Source organism: Acinonyx jubatus, chromosome A1, assembly GCF_027475565.1.
Source record: "Acinonyx jubatus isolate Ajub_Pintada_27869175 chromosome A1, VMU_Ajub_asm_v1.0, whole genome shotgun sequence".
Lineage (NCBI taxonomy): Eukaryota > Metazoa > Chordata > Mammalia > Carnivora > Felidae > Acinonyx > Acinonyx jubatus.
In genome coordinates, this window is record NC_069380.1 from 113,834,834 (window position 1) to 113,859,941 (window position 25,108).

The 25,108-nt window shown below is 49.4% G+C and overlaps 1 protein-coding gene across 7 annotated transcripts in view; it reads right to left on the bottom strand.

Moving 5' to 3' along the window:
• Positions 1–4,011: 4,011 nt before the first annotated feature.
• Positions 4,012–25,108, bottom strand: part of SIL1 (SIL1 nucleotide exchange factor) — a 285,078-nt gene continuing 263,981 nt past the window's right edge. For all 7 annotated transcript variants that reach the window (XM_053221646.1, XM_053221630.1, XM_053221633.1 and 4 more), the window contains 3 exons: positions 8,756–8,852; positions 8,159–8,323; positions 4,012–4,531 (listed from right to left, as the gene is read on the bottom strand). In XM_053221646.1, the coding sequence (XP_053077621.1) occupies positions 4,175–4,531; positions 8,159–8,323; positions 8,756–8,852 (619 nt within the window). In that variant the 3' untranslated portion in view covers positions 4,012–4,174. The remainder of the gene's footprint in view (positions 4,532–8,158; positions 8,324–8,755; positions 8,853–25,108) is intronic.

Genomic DNA, 25,108 nt, shown 5'->3' on the forward strand with positions numbered 1-25,108 from the left:
GCTGTCGGCTCTGTCCTCTTGGGCCAGTTCTCACCCAGGCTGCAGACTGCATGCAGGTCAGCATCCCTGGCTTGCATGTCCAGCCGACTGCTCAGCATGGACCAGCCCAAACAACATCCACCATCAGGTCCCAGTGGCTCCCACAGACAGCGCCCCCCCACGCCCCCCGAGTGAGGCTTTACCCCTGACCTCTTTCCTCTTAGTCACAGGCAGGCTTTATGTCCTGTAAGCTCTATCTTTAAAACACATCTAGGTCTGAGCGCTTGGCACCGCCTTCTCTCTCATTACCCCGGATGATACCACATCGACTCCCACGTGGCTCTGCACCAGACCCGCACTGGGCCACGTGCTGTCTGTTCTCACACGCAACAAGAGGGATCCGATTAAAGTGTCAGCGCCGTCAGGTCCCTCCTGGGCCCACAGCTTTCTAGTGGCCCCATCACGAAGAAAAACCTCAAGTCCTGGCCACAGCTAGCAGTATCTGCCCTCCCGAGTTGACTCTTCTCACCACACTGACTCTGGCTCTCCCTCTAACACCCTGCCGTATTCCTGCTTCTACTGTGTCTCCCATCTGCAAAGCACTGCCCTGGATGCCCCACAGCTCACTGCTTTGCTTCCTTCTGTTCACGCTGCATGTCCTCAGAGAGGCCTTCCCTGACAGACCCTGATACTCTATCCCCTTGTACTTTATTTTTCTTAGCACTCACTGCCCGGCATCATATTATACACTTGTCATGGTCTGCCCCCTCCCCGCACTGTTCCGCTGGCCACCTCGCACCCTGTCTTATAGATGGAGTAGTACTAAGTCAGAATGAAAGAGGAAACAAATGAGGCTGCAGCAGCTAGGAGAATGCCTACAACCCACTCCTTGCTTCCGCCTCGATCTTAAGACTGATGAGGCACTGGACAAGATGTGTATGTGGCTCTACTTGGCCCCTCCCCACCATCATTTCTTCCAGCTCTACTGAACATGTGGGTTCCTCAAATAGAGATCTCTCTCTCTCTCTCACCATAAATCTTCCTCTAGCTCCTTGGGCCTGAAACCTTTCCCCACCTCAGCCAGCTTGTTCTCCAAGTGTCCTTCAAGTCTCAGCTTGGCTATCACTGGCTCTGGGGGGCCTCCCCTGACCCACTGAACTAGAGTCAGGGGCCTCCTCAGCTCGAAATGACCCAGGCCTTCCCTGTCAGAGTACATGTCACACTGCGACTGCCTCCATCACCAGAATGTGAGCTCCTTGACAGCAGGGCTTGTGGCTCACCAACCTCAGAACCCTGGGGCCTAACAAGGGCTAAGGGCTTAACTAACACAGTGTGAATGAAAGAATGAATGAACAACTAAATTAATAAAAACCAAGTTTTGCTGAAGGAAGGGGGAAGGGGGGGCCAAGGACCAGCACTCCACTCCCCATCCCTGTCATCCTCCAACATAGATGCACTGATTCAGCCACGTCGAGGAGCAGGTAAGCAATAATAACCCAGGGCCTATGGGGTGTCAGCCAGTCAGAGCTCTCCATCCTGTCCTTGCCATAAGGCCCTAGTGCATGACAGGAGCAGGAGAAGAGGAGAGTAGCCTCCAGGCCCTGGCAGGAAGAGGTCACATCACCTCGAGTTCTGGTGGCTACAGTCCCCATTACCACTTCCTAACTCAGCCCAGGTCATACTGGTTGGCCACAGTTCCCAGGATGGCACCCAAAGGGAGGGCAGAGAAAGGCTCCTTCTGGACCTGTAGACAATAGTCAATGACAAGCTGGGTGCTGTAACCAAAACCCACAGCCAAGCAGCCAGGGCCCAAGCCCTGGGTCACAGTGCTGCCTCTGTCCCAGAGGGTCTGCTTCAGGACCCAGGACATCAGAGACCAGTAAGAGAACAGTGCAGACCAAACTTCACCCTCCTAAGGTCTAGTCTGTGTGTATGTGGAGTGGAGAACAGAGTTGTAGCAATCCACTCACCTGGCCTGTGGGCTCAGCAATGTGGCTCTGGTATGGCTGCCCTCACCAGAGCCCCCAGACGTTCCTTCTTCAGTCCCAGTGACTCTCGCAATGCCAAAGAGCTCACGGCGCAAAGTCTCCTTTCAGCTTTATAGTTACGTCATTTTGTGCGGCATACGTGAGGATGAAGAGATACTGGGGTCCTCAATTAAGCTCCTACTATTGTTATTCCTCCCATGGGGAGGAATATCCCCATATCCTTCCCATATCCCAGATCAGACTCTGGAAGTTACAAAGGACTCAAGGGCTCTGGGGACCCCAGCCCCAGCTGCTACTAGCCCACGTCAGCCCAAGGGCTCCCTCCACAGCTAGCATGCTCTTGCCAGCCTTTGCTCAAAGGTGTACCTGCTCCCACAACCTCAGTGCTCACCTCTGCCAGGATGAGACCCATACCAGACTTTTCCCCAACCCTGAGTCCTCCTCATTCGCAGCATAGGCCGGGGCATCCCCATCCTCCCTACTCCCTGTCTCAAATCCACCCACAAAGTCTGCTGATACTATCTTTAAAGGGATCCTTGACCTTGGCCTTAGCCAGGCCCAGCACCTCCTTTCTGAACCCTGCCCTGCTCCATCACAGAACAGCTGCTCTGCCATCCAGCCTGGTCCTCCCTCCCACAACTGCCGGTCAAATTCAACACTGTCACCTTCTGAGCCACATAATCAAGCCTTTCACGGTGAAACCAAATTCTATTTCTGCCACAAGCTGTGTGACCTCAGGCAGACCATTTAGCCTCTCTGAGCCATGATCTCATCTGTAAAATGTATTTTGAAGGTGATTTAGAGGTTTTAACGGCAGTGAGGCAGAAAGCACCCAACACATGATAGACTTTGTGTTTGATCCCCACTATGCCCAAGCCCTGAGGCTTCCTACCCTGGCACAACAGGCTCCTGCTTCCCTCCTGCCCCCCCTGGGAGGGTTGTTTGCAGGCAAGAGCTCCCTCCCAAGCTTCCTGTGTGTTGTCGTATGAGGTGGGCAGGAGAGGGTGTAAGGCTGAACAAAGGGACCACAGGGAAGGAAACTGCCCACTACCCCATGTTTCTCAGGACCTCAGTTTCCCCTCAGCTCAGTGAAGCTGTGATTTCTATATGCAAGGCCAGGATGGGGAGATTTCTACATGGAGGCCAGGAGGGGCTGCCTGAGCAGCAGGAGAGAGCCTGTGATGCACTGGGAAAGGCTGAAAAACAAAAGCACCAGAATCCAAATCAGGAAAGCCCAGGGCCGGGGTTGCCGTGGCAACCTGCAGCAGGCTCCCAGCCTGGCACTCAGCCTCTGTGGGGTGGGGGCCGGGACTTGCCAGGCTCGGCTGCCCCCGCCTTCGAGGCCTCCTCCACAGAGTACCTCGGCTGACACGGGGGAGGGGCTGGGGCACAGAGCCACACCTCTGCCCTGTCAGGTGGGCCACAGTTCTAGCTTTAGCGAGATCACTCCTCTCCAAGAGTAAGGCCTACACACCCAAGGGCTTCCTGAGAGCCACAAGCCACCCCAATCCTTCCACCACCCAGGCCCAGCACCAATTGCTCCACCCTAGCCCACAAGCTGCCTGGGCTGACACGCACTCAGGCTTCCACCACTGCCAGTGGCCTCAAGGTTAATACTTGAGAATATAGTACAGCGTCCGTGAGATGATCCCCCAGACCTTCCCTCAGAGCCAGGTGGGGGAAAGAACGAGCTTGGATGCCAGACCCTGATGCAGTGCTTTATGCATGTTTTCTCTCACTTAATGGCACTCCCCTATGACAGTTGAGAAAACAGGGTCAGGGGAAGGTAAATGACTTCCCAAGGTCGCAGAGCTACTGGTTGTTAAAGAGCTGGTGCCAGCCAGGGTTTTCCAACTCCTGAGCCCGGACCGTTCCTATGGGGACTATTACTAGATGCTGTGGGCTTACCATCTGGCATGTCATCAGGGGCCCCTCAGTGGCCTGTCACCCAACAACCTGCCTAACTGCCCTAGGGGGCTCCCAGACACAGCCCCCCAACCATAGGACTGTGCCCCACCTAAAGAGACACAAAACAGACAATGGCTCTCATGCCTCCATTTAATGGCCAAGGCAGCACTGCCCAGATGATACTCAGGCCCCAGTAAGGAAGTCCTCCCTTCTGCCTGGTATCCCCTGAATAGCCCACCCAAGCTGGTGCCCAACAGTCTCACCAGTGCCCCGGTCCAGTCCTGGTGTTAGGGGCAATCTCATCTCAGCTCCTTCAGCAAGCTGTTGATAGATCCCAGCAGTTCCCGAAAGTATCCCTCATCCTCACCATCTTGGAGCTCCAGGGTGGCCAGAGCCTGGTACTCAGCCTGAAGCCTGACCAGTGTCCTGCTGAGCTGGGGGTCCTGATGGTAGCGGTCCCGGCAGGTGGCCAGGAGGGCTCCCAGGGTCTGCAGCACCTTTTCGCGGGCATCATGCTCAGGGAGGGCCAGGAGGTGAGCAGTGATCTCACACCAGCCCTGCTCCCGCAGGCCTGGTAGGAGGTGCACCTGGCGATACTGCTGCAGCTTCTCTGGGGACGTCTCCTGGGTCAGCTCGGCTTCCTCCTCCGCAAACATCTGCCATCCGTGTGGCCACACACCAGGGATGGGGTTGAGGAGAGAACACACAAACATCAGTCAGCTCTGCCCTTTAGACAGGAAGGCATGTGGCTGACCATGAGTCCACCCCTCTGCCTCCATCCTTTTGTGCCTCCAAAGTCCAACATGGGAGAAGGTCAGCTGGACTCATGACTTCACACAAGCTCCCCCACCCATTTATCCCTACGTCCACCTGTCTGTATCCATCCATGCATTCATCAAAAACAGCTGGGCAATGTGCCAGAGAAACCAAGATGGAGACCACATCCTAGCCCTCAAGGAGCTCAGTGTCTAGCAGGAGAGTGAAAATTAACTGAATATTTCCTAAATAGCAAGATGAATTTAGTTCAGCAGTGTAGTGTGGAGGCAGATAGGCTAGGTTCAAATTCCTGCTCCACTACGGACAGCCAAACGGCCTTAGGCTGCCACTGCATCATCTCTTACGTGGCAATGACATGACCCCCCTCAGGACTGTTGGGGGGACTCACTGGGGTAGTGAACACACACACAGCCAGCATCCGGCACACAGCACACCCAAAACATGACCTTTGCTATCAAGTAGAATCACATCATCTACACTTGAAGCAGCGTTAGCTGTAAAGTGGTGTGTACAGCACCGTCCTCACCACCACTAGATCCACTCCCTCAGAGGAGTCAGGACACAGGGCAGAGAAGATGGCATTTCCCTGAGGTGGGAGGCCAAGGAGGAGCTCTCCAAGTGGATAAGATGAAGGGTCCACATACAGGAGGGTCGCAACACCAGGACTGGGCCCACCTCCTATCTGAAAAAGGGCAGGTTGTTCTTGTCCATGGGGCATGAGGGTCAGGCTGAAGCCCAAAACACACAGAACCCTGGCTGTGCCTCCAAGGAACATGGCCTTTATGCCAAGGGCCTGGGGAGTTGAGATAAATTTGGGCAGAAAGTCACATGCTTGGCCAATGGCTGTAAAGTACAGAAACCCATCCCCACTAGCAGGAAGTGGTGGAAGCCAACTCTGCCAGGCTGCCAGAGGCAGGAAACACCTGAAACAGCTAAGTTTCCAGCTTATTTCAAATGTAAGAGGAAGGCTATGCAGAGGCAGAGGGTGCACAGTGGGGAGATGTCCCTTCCTGGCTGTACTAAGTGTCCCTGCAAGAAGAAAGAAGAAATGTCGGCCCTAACTCTGGGTGAGAATGAGGCATACAGAGGACAGGGAAGGCAAGAGGAAAGCCCAGGAGAGACCAGGGGCCACAGTGCACCACCTAAAGGCCTTGGGGTCCATGGGGCCTGGTGGAGGGAGCAGGCAGGGGCAGGGATCATCATCTTGTAACAGAAAAGAATGAGAGGAACCTGGTAGTCCTTTCTTAACCCACCTTCAAGTGCCACAGCTCCGCCTCTAGAACATCACAGTCCTCCCAGCCCTTTGTCTCTGCCCCCGTGCCCTGTCCCGCACTGCACTTCGTCAGTCCAGTGCCTCCCACTCCCAACCTGCCTCCCCCAGCCCTCTGATGGCAGACTGCTGCCCAGCCCCAAACCCTCCACCACTGGGCACTTCTGATGATGAAGACTAAACCCCTTCCCAAGGACTTCAAGGCCCTGCAGGGTCCACCCTGACCTGCACTTGGCCTCATCCCCATATCCACCCTCACTCATGCACCTGTCACACTAAATGTCCCCCAGAGCCTTTAAGGTACAGCTTGGAGGTGCATTCCTACCCAACCCCAACTCCATAATAACTCATTCCTCAGATCTCAGTGCCTCTCCTGACTCCCCAGAAGAGGTCAGAGCCCCTGACTTGTAAGCCTCTGCAGACCACATGCTCCAGGTAATACTCGGATAAAAGCCTGCCCAAAAGCACCAAGAGAGAAGGGACCAGGGACCTGGGAGAGCACTGGGCAGGGCAGACAACCAGTCACCACCTGTGGTGGAAGGAACCGGTGAGCGGGTCATCCCTGTATCCCCTCAGCTCCATGGAGGCATGGAATGGATGTGGATTCACGACCACTGGCCAGCATCTCACTCTGCAGAAGCAGCAATCTGAGAGGTGGTCCATTCTCCATGGGAAATCTGCATTTCAGCTGCTACTTTGCCACAACACCACCCTCAAGGTGTGGGGCACCTCAAATAGCAACCTGACATGCCTCCATCTCAGGCAGCTCCAATCAAGTCCCAGTCTGATTAGTTCTCCATTCTTTCCAAAGAACCACAAGAATTACCTCAAGCATAGTGTGGCTGACGTGTGCCTTAAGGTCTCTGGCTGGCTGCAACTCCTCCACCACCCTCCTCATCCCACCCCATAGAAGGTGTCTCTGTACTGTCTGCAGAGACACCAATCCCTCCCCAGCATTCACAGCACCCCAAAGCCTCAAGGCAAGCTCCGGGGGCCAGCTGACTCAGGCAGCTCTCTGGGGATACACCAATGTCACAGGAGTCGCCACCCAGGACTGGGACAGCAAAGAGATACCCAGTACACCAGAGCAAAGAGGTGAGTTTCTCCTGGGAAAGGCCAAGCCAACATGCAGGTCTTTCTCCAGGTTTGCTTGCCCCTTCCCAAGAAGTCAACTGTGCCCAGGCCTTATTAATTGGATGTGAGCACCACATGACTGCCTGCTGTTATGGGTTTCTGCAGCCTGAAGAGGGAGGGAGAGATAGCGGGTGGGGCAGGCAAAAAGAATGAGAGACAAGGTAGGCCAAGAGAAACAGCGCCAGAGAGTGAGCACACAACTGCAACTAACTGACCGAGAAGCAGCGACAGACAACTCTGACCCTCAGTCTGAGGCAGGGGCAGGGAGGCAGGCTGGGCCTCTCAGTCTCCAACACTCAGCACTGGTTCCAGCGGCTGCCCAGCCCTGCTTCCTAAATCCGCAGTCGGCTGTTCTAGGGAGAGTGCAGCCCGAGAGAGGCAGCTGAGAAAGCCCGGCTAATGCTCTCTGTAGCCGCTGAATTAAGAATACAGACCTGGCTGGTTTTATGCAGCTTTAATTAAGATACTTTTCAGGCTCACAAACACCAAAGTGGGTTGGACACCAAGTATCCTCCCAGGTGGCAACAACAGGGGTCCCCGGGCCCCTCGAGGGCAGCCATTCTGAGCCCTCGCCCAAAGGCAAAGCTCCCAGAGGAGGCACCTCCAGGTTTCTAAAATCAAGATTCAGCATCATTCCAGCCTCTGGCTAATTAGTGTTCCGGCTGCTGCAAGGGCTCCCAGACACAGCTGCTCCAGCCCACCTGCTCCTCATCACTCCCACCCTAGGCTTTAGCCAAATGAAATGACCTTTCATTCCATGAAGGGCTGACCTGGCCATTTCTGGCCTTCCGTCATGCTGAGCCTGCCGCCTGCATACTCTAGCCTGGCCACTGTCAGTGCCCCTGCCCCTGCTTCTCCTCACCAGCCCTCAGCTTTCAGTTTAACAGTCACTTCCCACAGGATACCCTCCCGGAGGTCTCAGAAATTCTGGGTGCAGGGCCCTCACAGCATCCCCATCTGCCCAGCATAGTCTGGCACATTTTCTCAGGATCATTGTCATGAGGATGGAAGGCTAGATAGAAAAGATGTGGGAGGGGGCGGGGGTCAAATGGCCAGAAGCAAAGTAAAGTGAGGGGGAGGCACAACACATCCAGGCACTCACCTTTTCAGTGACCAGGTCATAAAGCAGAGTGACCACACGCACAGCCAGCACCTCTGTGCCCTTCGCCTGCACTAGGCTCCTCAGGACCTGCAGCCCCCCCAGTTTCAGGAACTGCTGCTGGGCATAGGGGAAGTGTCGCAGGAGGGAGCACAGCGCAAACAGGACCTGCAGAGGGTGAGGAGCAATGTGGAGCTGGCCCTGCCGCAAGGCCCAGCGGAGGCAGCCAGAGGTGCACCCACTACCCCACCCCTGGCCCACCCACCACCCACAGGGATAGCTACACTCCAGAACACAGGTCTGTGAGAGCCAGAAGAGAGGCCAGGACAGGAAACCTTTAACATCACCCAGTGGACAAAGGCCGAGGACAGGGAGCCAGAAGGTGACACCCGAAACTAATCATGGGAGCTGAACCTAGGCCTCCAGATGGCTCAGCAGGCTGCCATGCTGCTTTGGGTGAGTGGGACCCCTTCCCCTATGCCACCCCGTGGATGACCACTCAGATCCCAAGGGTAATGTAAAGTCTGAAAAGGGACCCGTGCCTTTCAGGCTCCACAGGTGTGCTAGGGGCTGGGCAGGAGGAACGGAACAGAAACACACCTTCTTCTTTGCAGTGAGAGGCTGCTCCGTAGCCAGGATGACCAGCAGCTTCTGGAGGGCTCCCCCTTCAATGGCCTCTACTTGGACCTTTGGGTTGCTGGGGGGAAAGCACAGGACAGCATGACATTGTACCTACTCACCAACTTGGGGGAATGCCATTGTACTCCCCAGGGATCTGGGTGGTTAGGGAGATGCTAACATAAGAGCCATACCCTAGGGAAAAAAAGGCGCACAAGGCAGTGTTCCCACTTGGGACAAGCTAGAACTTAGCTGAGGGAACAGGCCAATTGCTAAACATCCACCCGGGTATGAAGGCCTATGACCAAAATGACAGGGCCAACGGCTTTCATGCCATTGCCCTACCGTCTAGCAGCCAACGGGCTGGGATGACCTGGGAAGAGAAATCACTTCTACCATTTTAGGATCTCCTGATGCTAAAGGTGCTTCTCAGTGTCCCTCGCATGGAAAGCCTTCCCCCACACTCCCCAAGCCTGCATAGGTTCTTCTTCCTTCCATGATCCCAGGCAAACATACACTGGGGAGCAATTATTAAAAACTCTGTCCTCCTCTGAGCATGAGCTCCTCCAGTCCCGGGGCTGGAGCCCATTCCTCTTTCCTGTCCTGGATGGACACAGACCACATATAGTCAACGCTTGTGGGAAGAAAACAGGGAGAATGAATGAGATCTAAGGAGATTCTAACCCTAAGTAGATCCTAAAACAGGGCCAACCCAGATGCCTCCCCACTGTGAGAGTAGCTACTGTGATTGTCCCTGTACTCTCAGCACTCAGCACAGAGCCTATGTCATGGGATCCAGGAAAACAGGGCAAGAATGACACATGTGCACAACCAGAACTGTATCAACCAACACACAGCAACCCCAAAACACTCAAAACCTAGAGCTGCCTCTGGAGATCTTCTCCCTGTTCTGGGCTGAAGAAAGAGTGATAGGTTCAAACATTCAGGCACAACTCTCCTAGATGAAAGGATAGGAGCCTGGCTGTTGAGACCTCCATAGGGCAGGGTGCCAGGCAGGGGATATGTCTGGGAACCTCTTGCTTTCTAAGATCAAATTAGTGATCAATTAGGGAATAAGTGCCAAGCACAGGGACCTGTGTAGTTAGGCCCTTGAGGGACCTGTGTAGTCAAGGTTCCCTCATCAACCACTTAGGAGGCCTCAGAGAAGAAAGGTGGTGGCAGGCTCCCAACAAGCCCAAAACCAGGAGGAGGGGGAGGGGCCAGGCCAGAGGTCACAGGCTGGCTCTCGCACTCACCCAGACAGCCCACAAAGGGCACCGAGTCTTTTCTTGGCTCTGGCTCCTTCACCTTAGCATGACCACCAGCTCCCTGGAGACCCCAAAAGCATCTGCTCCTCCTAACCCCCAACCTCGGCAAGGGGCCTTCATGGCATCTTGCAGAGTAAGGCAGGGTCTGAAACCCAGGCGGAAATGGGAGGCACGTAATAAGAGGGTTCACACTGCTACTTGCAGGAGAGAGCCTGCCACACAGCAGGTGCTCTGTCAAAGATGGCCCAATGGCATGGTGATGGGGCCCAAGTGAGGCCTCAATGGACCACCCTTCATTCCTACCAGGCACTAGCTTCAAGTTTCAAAGAGGACTTAGCAAGCTGAGCCAGTTTTCCTGCTGTAAATGGGAGGTGCCTGAGTGCTTCTGCATCCTCTCATCTAGAAAGGACGTGCAGAGTGGGTGCTACCCTGTCCCACTGCAACTCCACTGGTGGGTTTGAGGAGCAGCCTGGAGATGGGTCAGGGTCTCTGGGGAAAGGAAGCTGACAGCTCCTCTCCAGACAGACAGGTGGGCACCAGTGTACAGGGAGCCTGGGAGCTGAGTCCTTCCCCTGCCCTCTGCTCCCCCAACTTGAGAAAAGCAGCTGCTTCATCAAAGTGTGAGCTAATTAGGACTGTCTTTGCCATCATGTGCCTGAGGAACACTCACCCGCAACAGGCAGGGTCTTTTCTAGGAAAAGACGACCCTGTTGAGAAATTCACACAAACACCAAAAACTGCTTCCTAAGAAAGGGGGGCTGTGAGACCCAGCATCACATCAGCCTCAGAGGATGCATCAGAGAAAACATACAGAGCAGCAGGGACAAGGCCCTCCAAAGAAAGCATATAGGGCTTGGTCGTGGTTTACAGATCTGCTGAGAACAAGACCCAGGGATGAGATAATCTCCCGGCCAACTCCAGAAGACAAGGGTGGGGGATCTTAGGAGACCCACTTGAGCATGCTGAGTACAGGGACCTACCTGGTCACCATCCAGAGTAATAGTCCTGTCACGAACATGAGGCGGTATTGGGGGAGAGGGGAACTGTGCTCACCCAGGTCTGAATGGTTAGAAGGGGAGAGAAGTACCAGGGCAAAAAGCAGAGGGCTCAAACCATGTAGGCAGATCCCTGGGATCCTCCAAATAGAACATGAGCTGACTAGGAGTAAAGAAAAGATGCCAAAAGCCATTAAGAGATAGGGCTTCCCTGGTACTCCATCTCCACAGGAGCCCTGATATAAGATGCAGAGGGCCAGACCACACTCTGTCACAGCAAAGATGCAGAGGCCAGCCACTGCTAGGTGGTTGCACAGAGAAGCCCCACATGCAGGGCAGATTTGGGGGGGGAAGCTCAGCCTGATATCGGCCACCAAACAAGCCAGGATTCACATAGGAGAGAGGCCACACCACCAGACCTTATTTACAAGTTTCAGAGTGAATGAATGACCAAAAAGCTCTGGGGGATCAGAAAAAGAACAGGAAGGTCTGGGGTGGGAGAGCCAGGAGGGCTGCACTGGAGAACAGGCATTGCAAGAAGCTGAAGTTCAGGTGAAGCATAGCTATGGACAGGAGGAAGGGCAGGTGCTCAGGGAACAGCAGGGGTGTGTGTGGAGAGGTGACACCATTCGGTACAAAGCTGCCCTGGAAAGTCATGGAAAATGGGGCTGAGAGGTGCAGCTGACAAGCAGCACCAGTGCAGGTCAGGAGGCCATGATGTTTGTAGTGCCAAGGAGGCCTGCTGGCTAGGACCAAGGAGGGGCGATGCAGGACCCAGAACCTGTCCATAAAGCAGAGCCCACTCCTGCTTCTTCCTCAGGAAATGCCGCACCCAAAGTAAGAGTTGTAACAAGCTCCTTCAAGGCACACAGACACCAGAAAGGGCCCAGGAGCAGCATCTGCCTCAGGACAGTGGCCCTGGGGACAAGAGATGAGATGGGAGAACACTCTGAGCCCCGCAGTTTACCACTCCCAGGTCAGGTTGGCTCTGGGTATGTAGTGTGTACCTCTAACGTGACCAGCATCCCTTCTTTCCCACCCTCAGTAGAGTCACTCTTCGCTCTCCCTTCCTCTAAGACACTCCTCAGAGTGCCTCTCTCACTCCTTATGGTCCCGATGGGGCGGGTCTCAACCCCCTAGAACCCACAGAAAGGCTTGAGGATCGAGTACAGATCCATGGTCCATCACAGCCTGCCATCACCATGGCTTCTGTGGGCCACCCAGGACTGGATAACCAGAGCACTCAGTCTATGCTAGAGTCAGGACAAAAAGAAGTTTCGTTCTCCATAAGATAGGTTGCTATAAACCAGAAGCATGGTTATGCCGATAGCAGCCGGGTCCCACCCTATCCCCATGGAGAGAAGCCCATTAGGGGAGTAGAGAATAGAGCTCACACAGAAGTAAACCAGAAGGAAAAAGAGACTGATGTCTTTGTCACTTGCTTTGTCACTTGCTGAAATCATTCTCAGAAGGCAATAAACCTACGTTTTCACCTACAGCAGAATCCTGAAGAACCTGGGTGAGTAGAGCAGGACCATGGGCTAATAATGGCCTCCACAGGGCTGCGCCTTTTCTCCTGACGAACTTAAATGAAGGAGCCCACATTAACTCTGGGCCCTCCCCCAAACTTCAGTGGTGCCGTAGACACTTCAGGGGGTCCATATAATACCCTCAGATAACAGCTTTTTAGTAATGCCCAGTAGAGGGGCTAAGGAACACAGAAGAGAGAGGGGGAGAATATAAAGTTTGTCTTTGTTTCTTTTTGTTTTTATTTTTTTTTAACCTTTATTTTATTTATTTTTGAGACAGAGAGAGACAGAGCATGAACAGGGGAGGATCAGAGAGAAAGGGAGACACAGCATCTGAAACAGGCTCCAGGCTCTGAGCTGTTGGCACAGAACCCAACGCGGGGCTCAAACTCACGGACCGCAAAATCATGACCTGAGCCGAAGTTGGACGCTTAACCGACTGAGCCACCCAGGTGCCCCTAAAGTTTGTGTTTCTAAAGACACTCAGTCCATCCAGGCAGGGACAGGAGAGCTGGGCGTTTCTTGAGCAATCCACTCTGGAAGATCAGAGACCAGCATGCTCTCAGAACCTCTCTCTCCCTGGTGGCTCAGCCTTGGGCTCCAAATGTTCATTGTTGTGTGTTTTGGGGCATGAAGTTTCCCCCAAAATAGCTGGGTGAGGTTAGGGGATGTGCAAGGGCTGGCCTGGAGAGCCCTTGGTGGGAATCCTGTGAACAATGGCTCATGACCTTGGGCAAGTCCTTTCATTTCAGTTTCCTCACCTATGAGGCAGAGCTAAAACCACCTGTGTTAAAGGTATGCTAATGAAAGCCAAGATGCTAGCCAATGCAGAATGACTGTAAGAGTAAATTACAGTGGGTTTGCTACAAAGAGCCAAGACCATTTCCTCAAGAACACAGATGCCTGAGGCACATATATGCTGGCCTCATCTCCTTCCTAGCATATAGACTCAGGACTAGAGCTGTGGCTCATGCAGGGGGTGGGGACAAGGTCGTTCTTGCTGGCTGGAAGGTGGGTGTCCTGACAGTTGGAGATTTGAGTGAGTTAAAAGGGCAGGGGCCTGGCATGCCTCTCAGCGACATCAATGACGCTGGTGTGCTCAAAGTCAACAGAAGGATATTAAGGACGTAGCTCGTCTCTGATGAGATAAATGAGACTAAACCTTGTTCAGGGCTAAGCTGGCTGGACTGAATAAATACCATTAGCACTCGGATTACTGGGATGTTCACAATCAGCAGGCAAGTCAGCTGTCTGTGTGCAGAGGGATGGCAGCAGCTGCTACTTTGTAAATCTTGGGTGGGGCTGGGGGGAGATCACAGAAATGGAAATGATTGCCTTTGCAGAAACCAAGCAGTTTGGTTCAGGTGACTGATACAGGCAATCTGCCAAGGGTCAGAGATCATATTTTAGTTAACTAAAGGTGAGCAAGTGTTGGGGGTGGGAGCAGTCAGGGGGAAGGTGGTAGAGCTGATCTCAGAGTGTATCGCCAAGCCCAGCCACAGGGCCCAGGAGAGTCCTGCGCAACTCAGGTCCAGGAGTTGCCCTTCTCCCTCTTTGGCACTCAGGACTCACTACATAATTTTCAGGGCTGGTACAGAATGGAAATGTGAGGCCCTTGTTTAAAACTTATTAGAAACTTGGGGCGCCTGGGTGGCGTAGTTGGTTAAGCGTCTCTTGATTTCGGCTCAGGTCATGATCTCACAGTTCATGAGTTCGAGCATGAATTCGAGACCCACATCGTACTCTGCACTGACAGTGTGGCACTGGGTTGGGATTCATTCTCTCTCTCTGCCCCTCCCCCACATGCTTACTTGCTCTCTCTCTCAAAAATAAACAAACATTAAAAATTTTTTTAAAAATTATTGCAAACTGAAGATGGCAAGGACAGAACATTAAACCAAGCACAGGCCCTTTTCACTGCAGGGTCCTATGCAGCAATACGGATCACACAGCCATGAAGCAGGTGCTGCTGACATCAGGGGTGTGTGCACTGAAACAGAAAATACATAGAGATCCTGCTTGGGGTGAAGTGAAAAAACAAGGGCTGAAAAGGGAGCCTGGATCATTGGAAAAGGAGAAAAACTGGAAAAGGCAGAGTTCCGGAAAGGGAAATGAGGGTTAGGTTGACAGGTTAGATGGGGCTGAGTAAACACTAAGGTGAAATCCCCAAAGTAGAGCTATGTCTTCTAGAGGGCCAGTGACCACCGGTCACTCAGGACACACTGGGCTATGTGCTCTCTCATGAGTCCTCATGAATTTCTAAGCAGGGTAAATTTTTTTTTTTCATTCTCTCTCTTCAATTTTTATTTATTTTTGAGAGAGAGAGGGGCAGAATGCAAGTCGGGGAGGGGCAGAGAGAGGAGACCCAGAATCTGGAAGGAGACTCCAGGCTCTGAGCTGTCAGCACAGAGCCCGAAGCGGGGCTCAAACCCATGAACTGGGAGATCATGACCTGAGCCGAAGTCAGTCGCCCAACTGACTGAGCCACCCAGGTGCCCCCTTTTCATTCTCTTAATAACAGAATAAAAAAAATACCATTGTTCTGAAATACTCCTTGAGAAGATCCTATGCAGTGTGGAAAGGAAGCAGATCTCAGGGGAGGATGTGGTCAGGCTTAATCATTTGTGATCCTGCCTGATGAAGTGGTATACATGCTCACCTTCTTGCCCAGAGAGAAAGATTTCTTTTCTGCTGGCCTCACCTTGTCTGTGCCCTAACGTGAGGCCTTGATCATCTGTGAAACACAAGGATTTGCAGGATGTATAATCTTGAAATAGGCAGTTCACTAGGGATCTATACTAGCCTGCCATCTAGGGATCAATGGAGTTAAACAATTAGTCAATCAAGATATGGACAATAACCAACTTGAATAAAAATAGAATAGGTTCACCAAAAAAATAAATGCCACATGAGAGTGAAGCCCTCAAGAGAATCAAAACATCCAGCCAGTAACATGAGATTAATACCACAATGGGAATGATGGAAACTACCCTGGCCCCCTGGACCCTGGAGAAAGGTAGGATTATCACTGGACCTATTCATAAACACTCAACCACCAGAAGGGAGTCATGTAAGCAAATGAAGGACACACACAATTCACCACAATGATGGTGCTCACAAGAGTATCTCTAAGAGGCCCTTTTTGCATGTACATGTACACACACACACACACACACACACACACAGTGATCAACTGCCCACCTCTGGAAAGAGAAACAGGGTCTGAGAGAGTAGACCCAAAGAATTTTAACAGACATCTGCTAGCTCTCATACATAACTCTGCATCACAATCACCAGAGACACTGTTTTGGTGGCTTGTTATTTTTTGGTTTTTTTTTTTTTTTTACTCTTCAATCATTTCAGACTGGGCCTTTAAAAATCACAGAAAATTACAGAGAAAACTAACCTACAGGAAAGTTGCAAAATAGCAAAAGAACTCCCAGTGAGATTCACCAGTGGTTAACATTTTATCACATCCACTTTTTAATTTTCTTTCTTTATGTATTTATACATATTACTTTCCCTTCTGAAACATTTGAGAGTCAGCTGCAAATATGATGACTCTTTACCCCTAAATATATCAAGTGCACCTAAGAACCGTAGTACAATTATCAAAATCAGGAAATTATTGTCAATATATGATCTATAGATACTCAGATTTTACCCACTGTCCCGAGAATATCCTGATTAGAAGAGTAATTTTGGTTCAGGGTCCAATTGACGACTTGGCATGATGAGTTTTAGCAGCATGTCTTAAGTCTCCTCTACTCTTGACATGCTCTCCTTAGCATGTCTTTGTCTTTCATGACACTAATAGTTTTGAACAGCACAGGTTGGTTTGTAGACTATTCCTTAGTCAGAATGTATCTGATGTTTTCCCATGGTTAGACTGAGGTTATGTGGGGCACCTGGGTGGCTCTGTCGGTTAGGTGTCCAACTCTTGGTTTTGGCTCAGATCATTATCTCACGGTTCATGAGATCGAGCCCCACATTTGGACTCAGTGCTGATGGTGCAGAACCTGCTTGGGATTCTCTCTCTCCGCCTCTCCCCTGTCTGTGGGTATGCAAATGTTCTCTCAAAAAAAAATAAACTTTAAAAAAAAAAAGGGAATGCAAGCTGGTGCAGCCACTCTGGAAAAGTACAGAAGTTCCTCAAAAAACTAAAAATAGAACTACCCTACGACCCAGCAATTGCACTACTAGGCATTTATCCACGGGATACAGGTGTGCTGTTTTGAAGGGACACATGCACCCCCATGTTTATAGCAGCACTATCAACAATAGCCAAAGTATGGAAAGAGCCCAAATGTCCATCGATGGATGAATGGATAAAGAAGATGTCCTATATATATATACACACACACACACACACACACACACACACACACACACACACACACAATGGAGTATTACTCGGCCATCAAAAGGAATGAAATCTTGCCATTTGCAACTACGTGGATGGAGCTGAAGGGTATTATGCTAAGTGAAATTAAAGAAAGACAACAATCATATGACTTCACTCATATGAGGACTTTAAGAGACAAAACAGATGAACATAAGGAAAGGGAAGTAAAAATAATATAAAAACAAAGAGGGGGACAAAAACATAAGAGACTCTTAAATACGGAGAACAAACTGAGGGTTACAGGAGGGGTTGTGGGAGGGGAGATGGGCTAAATGGGCAAGGGGCACTAAGGAATCTACTCCTGAAATCACTGTTGCACTATATGCTAACTAATTTGGATGTAAATTTTTTTTAATTTTTTTTTTTTTTTAACATTTATTCATTTTTGAGAGAGACAGAGACAGAGTGCAAGCAGGGGAGGAGCAGAGAGAGGAAGACACAGAATTTAAAGCAGGCTCCAGGCTCCGAGCTGTCAGCACAGAGCCCGATGCGGGGCTCAAACTCACAAACAGTGAGATCACGACCTGAGCTGAAGTCGGATGCTCAACCGACTGAGCCACCCGGGCGCCCCAATTTGGATGTAAATTTAAAAAAGTAAAGAAAATTTAAAAAAAAGAAAAATAAAAAATAAAAAAAAAATTTAAGTGTGATTAATTTATTTAAAAAAAAGACTGAGTTTATGCATAAAAGCAATGTTATGTTTTTCTCAGTGCATCTTATCAGGGGTGTGTGATATCAGGCAGGCCCACATGATGGGCAGTGTTCACTTTGATTACTGATCATGGTGGTGTCTGCCAGATTTCTCCATTATAAAGATGCTACTTGTCTCTTTGAAATTAATAAATATTCTGTGGGGAGACACATTTTGAGACATAAAGATAGCCTGTTCCTCATCAAACTTTCACCCACTAGTTCTGGCATTCATTGATATTCCTTCCTTAAAATTATTATTACTATGATGTTTCTCAAATGATGATATTCAAACTCTATCACTGCTTCTACCCATATGTGTTGTCACCCTATGTGAAAGAAGAGGCTTTCCTACTTTCTCACTTATTCATTCATTTCTCTCAGTATGGCTTCATGAATTCTTAATTCATCTATGGGTTATAATCCATTTCTATAATTATTTATTTAGATGCTCAAATTACCTGTGATTTAATCACCAGAGTCTTTTCATACTGGGTTCTGTGTCTTTTTGACTTATTTCCATCATTCTCTAAGCACTTCCTTACTTTCTGGCCCAAGATGTTCTTGCCCAAGATATTTTACTTTTGCTCTACCAACTGTGGAATGTGTCACTTCACCAAGGAGCACTGGGGCACTTTGTGAAAATTTCTAACAGATTCTAACCCTTACACTACACATACTGAATCACAACTTCAGAAAATAGGGCTCAAAAACCTAATTTTTCACAAATGTTCCACCCGATCCTTGCCAGTAAGTCCGGCATTGAGGTGAGGACCAGCATTTGGGATAACGAGACCCAATCACCAAGCTTTTACCTGGTGTAGCACCTGTTGTAAGTGGCTTCCTGGTATTTGAAGACTACAAGCAGTGGGAGGGTCCCCATCAAACAAGGCAAGTCTGGTCCCAAGTCTGCCCTCTCAACATAGAGAGGGTCACCTGACTCTGTCCTGAAACGTCACCCCTTCTGAAGCTTCAGAGCAGCCAACTTCCCAGAGAAAGCTCCCCTCACAACCTGGCAAACCCACTACAGGGCTCCCACGTGGCCACCCCCTCCAGAGTCCAGGGGGCTCAGCTGCCTCTGCCCCAGTATCATTCTGCAACTAATGCCTCAGGCCACATATAGTTTTTTGGCAGTAGTGTCACAGACCTGACTCACAGTGAGCCTGCTTTGATCCAGTCCCTGATGTCCACATGAGGAGCCGAGGGTTCCCCAACATGGCCCTAAACCTTAGTAGAGAAGGCAAAAAGCAAGTTACATCATATATTTGTCTCTGGGTGGTAGGATTTTTTAAAAAAACAAATATGGGTTTTTATAAAACTAAAAATTCAATAACAAGATTTAAAATGTCTCTTTGCTACCCAAGCCGTTCATCCTAGCATGTCACTATACTTTGGGATCCTCATTCTGTCATTAGCTCTGTGTTTGTTAGCCCTTCCTAATCTGTGTCATCTGCCCCCACTGTCCTCATATAAGAATCTCAATGCAGGTTGGACAGGACAGAATTTGACAAGAGATCTTTGGCACATCAGTACAATGAAGACTCTGTTGCTGACAAAGAACCATTTGTAAGCAAACATCTTATTAGGCGTGATTGTTCAAGTAGCTTCAAATCCACATATCTTTATCATCATTTCTCTACCTATTAGATTATCATGAGATTCTGCTAAATGTTTTCCTGAAATGCAGAGTCCCTGTATCTACAGCAATGGTCTAAACTCCCAGGATAGCAAATCTTTCTGAAAAAGAAAGTTTGAACTGGGAGGGAGCATGACAGACTCTTCTGGGTGCTGGCAAAGTTCTGTTGCTTGACCTGGTGGTGGTAACATGTGTGTGTTCACTCTTAATAGGTCACCAAGTGGTTTACATAAGGCTCACGTGCTTTTGTGCAGAAGGAAAGAAGGGAGAGAGGCAAAGAAGGAGCAAGGTGCAGGTGGCAGTGGGGATGAAGCATTCAACTAGTCTGTTTTTACAGAATCCACTCTTGCTCCAAGAGATCACCTCTTCTCTTTAGAAATGCCCATAAATCCCATCTCAAAAACGTGCTGTTATCTTGAAAGCCCAAACAGTCACCCGTCCTGTCTCTGTCCCTCTCTCAACCCCTACAATGCCACAGAGATTCATACACACACACAGGTCTCATAATGACCTCCCTAAGTTTTCATTTGATTTTTCAGACCCTAACTCATTTAGAGAAGCCGGCAACTCTTTCCCTCCTTCTTCACACTCTTGGGCTCAAGTTCCTCTTAACCACTTTTGACTCTTTCTGGCAGGAAGACCATTCTCCTTAAAAGAGAAGTCAGAGGTGGAACAGAACTACAAGGGAGGCTGGGAATGCCCTGTATGTCATCTGCTGCATTGAGTTATCTGCCGAAGCAGGGGGCTGACACCATCACTCTCACTGTGAACACTAATGGCTTGGGCAGGTTCCTCTGTTCTTGGCATCCCAGGTCTCACCCCCCTGGTATTCCTGACAGTGTGGTCAGAGCTTTACACCCTTCACTGTTTGTTCACACGTTTTCATCCCTTATACAAAAGCTCTACTCTAACTGCTCCTTCGTGTACCATGTTGGCGGCTCCTCTGTTGTTCCCTGCAATAATCACCTGGGACTATATTGAGCACATTTCATTTCTCAGACTGACTCATCCTCCCTTTCGAAACTCGTGCCTTAACATCCTAACTACTTTTCCCTGGGCCTTCTACAAACTGCTTTCCTCCAAACCCAGAGAGTTGTACATTTCCCTACGCTTCTCCAAACATGGTCACTTTCTGCTAAGGACTCCAACACTTTCACTTCACTGGACATATCCTTTTTGTTGCTCAGAATTTCAACGAGAGGCACTCAGTAGGTTAAGCGTCTGACTCTTGATCTTGGCTCAGATCATCATCTCACAGCTTGTGACATCGAGCCCCGTGTCAGGCTCTATGCTGATAGCTCCATGCTTGGGATTCTCTCTCCCTCCTTCTCTCTCTTCCCCTTTCCCACTGACACTCTCTCAAAATAAATAAATTAAAAGAAAAAATATATATATATATATAATTTCAGTGAGGTCCTTTTCCTTATGGTTCCCTTTACCTTCTGAGAGATGAGATGGTCAGAAAAGGGAGTTAAGAGTTAAAGCACATCAAGTACTTATCAGAATCTTGGTTTCCACTCAAGATTTCCAGCTACTCAGATGCATGAAGATCCACAGTGTCACATCAGCTTGCTTCAGCACCAGTTTTATAATCTCAATTCAGAAAGCCTCTTGTACACTGAGGGTAATAGCTGATATCTTATCCCATGATTACTGTGCATGTTCTTTGGTTAGCTAAGGGCCAATGATATACTTTCATTTCACCAAAAGCCCAAACTCAGGGAGCCAACTACTGAATAAAAGCAGCTTTGGCATCAGAGAGAACTGGTTCAAGTCCTACTTCCAGTGTTTTCAAGTTGTGTGACTCGAACACATTACTTAAAACCTCTTCAGACTTTAGTTTCTGTATCTGTAAATAGGTATTAGTATTATTTATCCCTTGGGGATTGCTGTGGAGATGAAATATGGTAATATATAAGGAGATGAGCACAATTCCTGGCAAATACCAAGCATTCAATTAATAGTTGTTTTTTAATAATGTGTTATACTCTTGAATGAAAATTACTATTTGTACTTTTCTGCTAAGAAGGAGTGCCTGGGTTTTCACGCTTCTCAAAAGTAGGAGGGGTTACCTGTGGTTGGAAACAAAGTCCCACCACCTCCCACTGAGTGGCCCCAGACTGTCATTCTCAGCTTCTCTGGCTAGAGGGACAAAGCCAGAGCAGAAAGAATTCATGGGGGAGAAAGGTAATTAACAAGCTAGAGGAAGAGATTGGGAGGAAGGATCAAAGAAGCTAATTAGAGCTGGCTAAAGGGAGGCCACAGGGTGGGGAACATGCAAGAGAGAGAGCTAAAGAGAAATTATCTGTGGCCTATAATTATTCAACAAATGCCTCCCAGTAATTGTCTAGGCAGTCTGAGGGAGGCAAGGTAGGAGTAACAAGGTTAAGCAGAAGAAAATTTAGGCTAAAGCATATGGGAGATTTTTTTACTCAGTGAGATTTATCAAGTTTATTAGAGAACACAGAGAGTATGTCACTTGAGGTCATCTATACCAGCTGGTGGTATAACTATCTCTATTCCCCAAGGTGCTGGGGGGACCAGAGCAAGCAAGATCCACAGGGTAAGAGAGCTACCAGGGAAATTGCCTAGCCAATCCTCGTGCAGGCAATACACCTTCTCAATAGGCCCTCTGAGGCTCAGGAAGGAACTTCCTTACTCACTCAGGTCTTGCTCTCCAGGGCTCAGGGGTATGTGCTGGGTAATCACTCACCTTTCCCTCCAACCTCCTCCTCTCCTTAATCAGAGCCAATGGAATCAAGCAGGGCCTATTTTGCTTTTGCCACAAACTGCAAAAATGTTTGTGAATGAGCCATTCTTTTTTTTTTTTTTTTTTGCAGCTTTATTGAGGAATAATTGACATACAGAGCCATCTCTTAATAGCAAAAGAAAAGGCAACAATCGTGGGATGGTCTATAGCTGAAAATGACAACACTGAAATGCTTCGTTTACAGGATTTGGAAGTCATATATACTACAAATGTCTCTGCTGTGCAACATACATAACAAGTCCCCAAAATATCCTTTGTTTGCTGAGGTTCTGCTCAGATATATAAGGTTTCTGACAGTTTAAATATGGTGAACAATATGGTAAACCATTCGAATATTTTGCATCATTGGTATTTTGAAAGATTTTTATGGACAATTAATTATAGTTCTGAGAGGCAGGTTTTCCATGGGGGTGGATCAAGAGGGCTTCTTGGGCCAGATCCGTTTCCTGTGGCTCATTCCCAGGCTCCGGCGAGCATGGGTTTCCTGCCCCTAGCCATTTCTGTCACAATGTCACAGAAGAGAAAACTGGGTGGAGTGGGTGGGTCTGCTGACTCCCACGAGGGTCAGGCTCAGGACTTCAGGTCAAGAAGGACACAGAGCAGGGGCACCTGGGTGGCTCAGTTGGTTAAGTGTCCAACTCTTGATTTCAGCTCAGGTCATGATTTCACAGTTCGTGGTTTTGAGCCCTACCTGGGGTTCTGAGCTGGCAGTGTGAAGCCTGCTCGGGTTTCTCTCTCTCTCTGCCCCACTCACCTCTTGTGCTCTCTTTTTTCAAAAAATAACAAACAGAAAAAGGATGGCATAGAGCTTCCCCTGATGTAGGAACAAAACTGGGAGGCCTGACCTTGCTAGAGGCCCTTAGCCCTGAGTCACCAGGCACTGGAATGGGGGTCTAAAAGGAAAGCAAACATTTCCCACTTTGTGAAGAAATTTAAGAACTGGAGAAATACTCCAGTTACTCTCAGCTTCTGGAGACAGAATGATGGATGGTTTCCTTTGTGAGCATGCTATTTGTCTGAGCAAGGCTCTTTGTCAACAGTTGGTCGACAAATCCTGATTGGGCCCAGAGTGCACAGGGTCCTCAGCTATGCATCTTGGGGGCAGAGCAAAGAATGAAAATAGTTCTTGCCCCTATTAGACAAAATTAACAGCTAACAGAGACATGCAGAGAGGCACTTTATTAGACAAGTCACTGCGCAAAAGAGGCCAATACCAGGTGTAATGTGAAAAATGGAGGGTTTGACCAGGAAGGTGCCCTGGAAGAATGAAATTAGTAAGATCAAAAGTCATTAAGACAGGAGAAAAAAGGCTAAAAGTCTGTATGTATTACCCAAATGCATTCAGGTAAAAGTCTTTCCTCTCCCTCAAAGAAAATGTTAAGAATCACCTTCCACAGACCCTTTAAACTCTTCTTCTAATAAATCGTTAAAAGGCCTTCTGCTGGAACCATTCTAATGCCAACAAAAAGTTACAGTCATAAAATAGTTAATGTCAAAACGTAAATGGTTTGTTTAAGATATAGCAATTGTTGTTGAATCAAATACACAATCTCCATGGTTTGAATAGCAAGGGAAACAAAAGGCTTGACGATTTAGTGCTCGTTAAAGCCTGTCTGGCTGAATTTTAGATTGCAGCTTAAAAGAAAAAACATTAAACCAGTTCAAGTGTGAACCGACATATGCACAGCAGTTTTCAGCTGCCTGCAAACGGGGCAAGGACACAGGCTGGAATGTGACTCGCACACACTAAGGCTGAGGCTGGGCGTGGTCCCATATCTAAAGTAGTGGGGGGCGGGGGGGGGGGGTTGCTGGGGTAAAGCCTGAGGTGAGAACCCCCAGCACTGGGACCAGGAGCGGAGCCACAGGCTCCCACCAGGCTTGAATTCAGCATGGTGGAAAGGGCCAGCCCCAGCTGGCTCTTTCCTGCAGGAAGCCTAAGGTGCTGAGGGTAGTTAAATTCTAGACAAGGGCTGGCTTCTGCCTACGACAGGTAGAAAAGCAAAAGCTTTTTGGCACTCCTTCCCTTTTGCTGGCCTTCCTTCTCAGACACTTCCATGAAGCCACAGTAGGAATTCCACTCTGCTAAATCTGCGACCAACCTGGTGACCTTCACAGGCCTCAAGTCTGGTCTTAGAGTTCTTTGTGGTAAGTGTGGGGTGCTGTGCAGAACCTCTGTCTAAATCCTCTTGCTCTCTGGGCTATAAATTTTATAAAGGGCTTCAAATTTTACCACATGGGATTTATTTCTTTGAGTCTTAAAGATAATTCTGTCTTTCAGGGTCCTCTATTAAAATGCTACTGCCCCTGGGTTGGGAGAACCAGTCATGTGTAAGCAGAGTGACCACATAATTTACTGTGCAAACTAGGACACTTTCTGGAGTGAAAGGAGGCACTATTAATTACTGCAATGGAACAAGAGGCATGAATGCAACATATGGCCACCCTCTGTCTAAGGCTTTGTGTTAAGTTCTATGGAAGACACAGAGATACATAAAGAACGTGCACAGGCCTGGACTGTGGATACTGAGCTGAGGGGCCAAGGATCCTGGGAACGGGCCAAGGCTAGGCACCCATGGGAGGGGGACAATGGCACCCCAGAGGGAAACATCAGGATAGGGTCCAAGGAGACACAGTGGTAAAGACCATGGGTACTGGAGACCAACAGACCTAATTAACCTGTCTTTGCCCAAGCCTCTTCATCTGTAAAGTGAGGATTATTTCCTAAGATTGTTGGGAGGATTAAATGAAATATAAAATGGAACAGTTCCTGGCCCATTACGTTCAATAGGTTCAATAACATTAACATTATTAGGACCAGCCTTCTACTTAAAACCTCCGCTACTTCTATCAGTGCCCCAATCAGATGGTAGAGGAGAGGCAGGAAGAGAGGAAAACACTCCTAAGGCAGATTTAGCTTCTCCTCCCTCCAAACTAAGCTGGGAATGGCCATGGCAGGGCTGACGCTGTGGGGCCTCCACTCCATTAGCTCCCAAGGGGGACCTGAGGTGATGTGGGCTGCTCTCCTGGTCTTCAGCTTCTCAC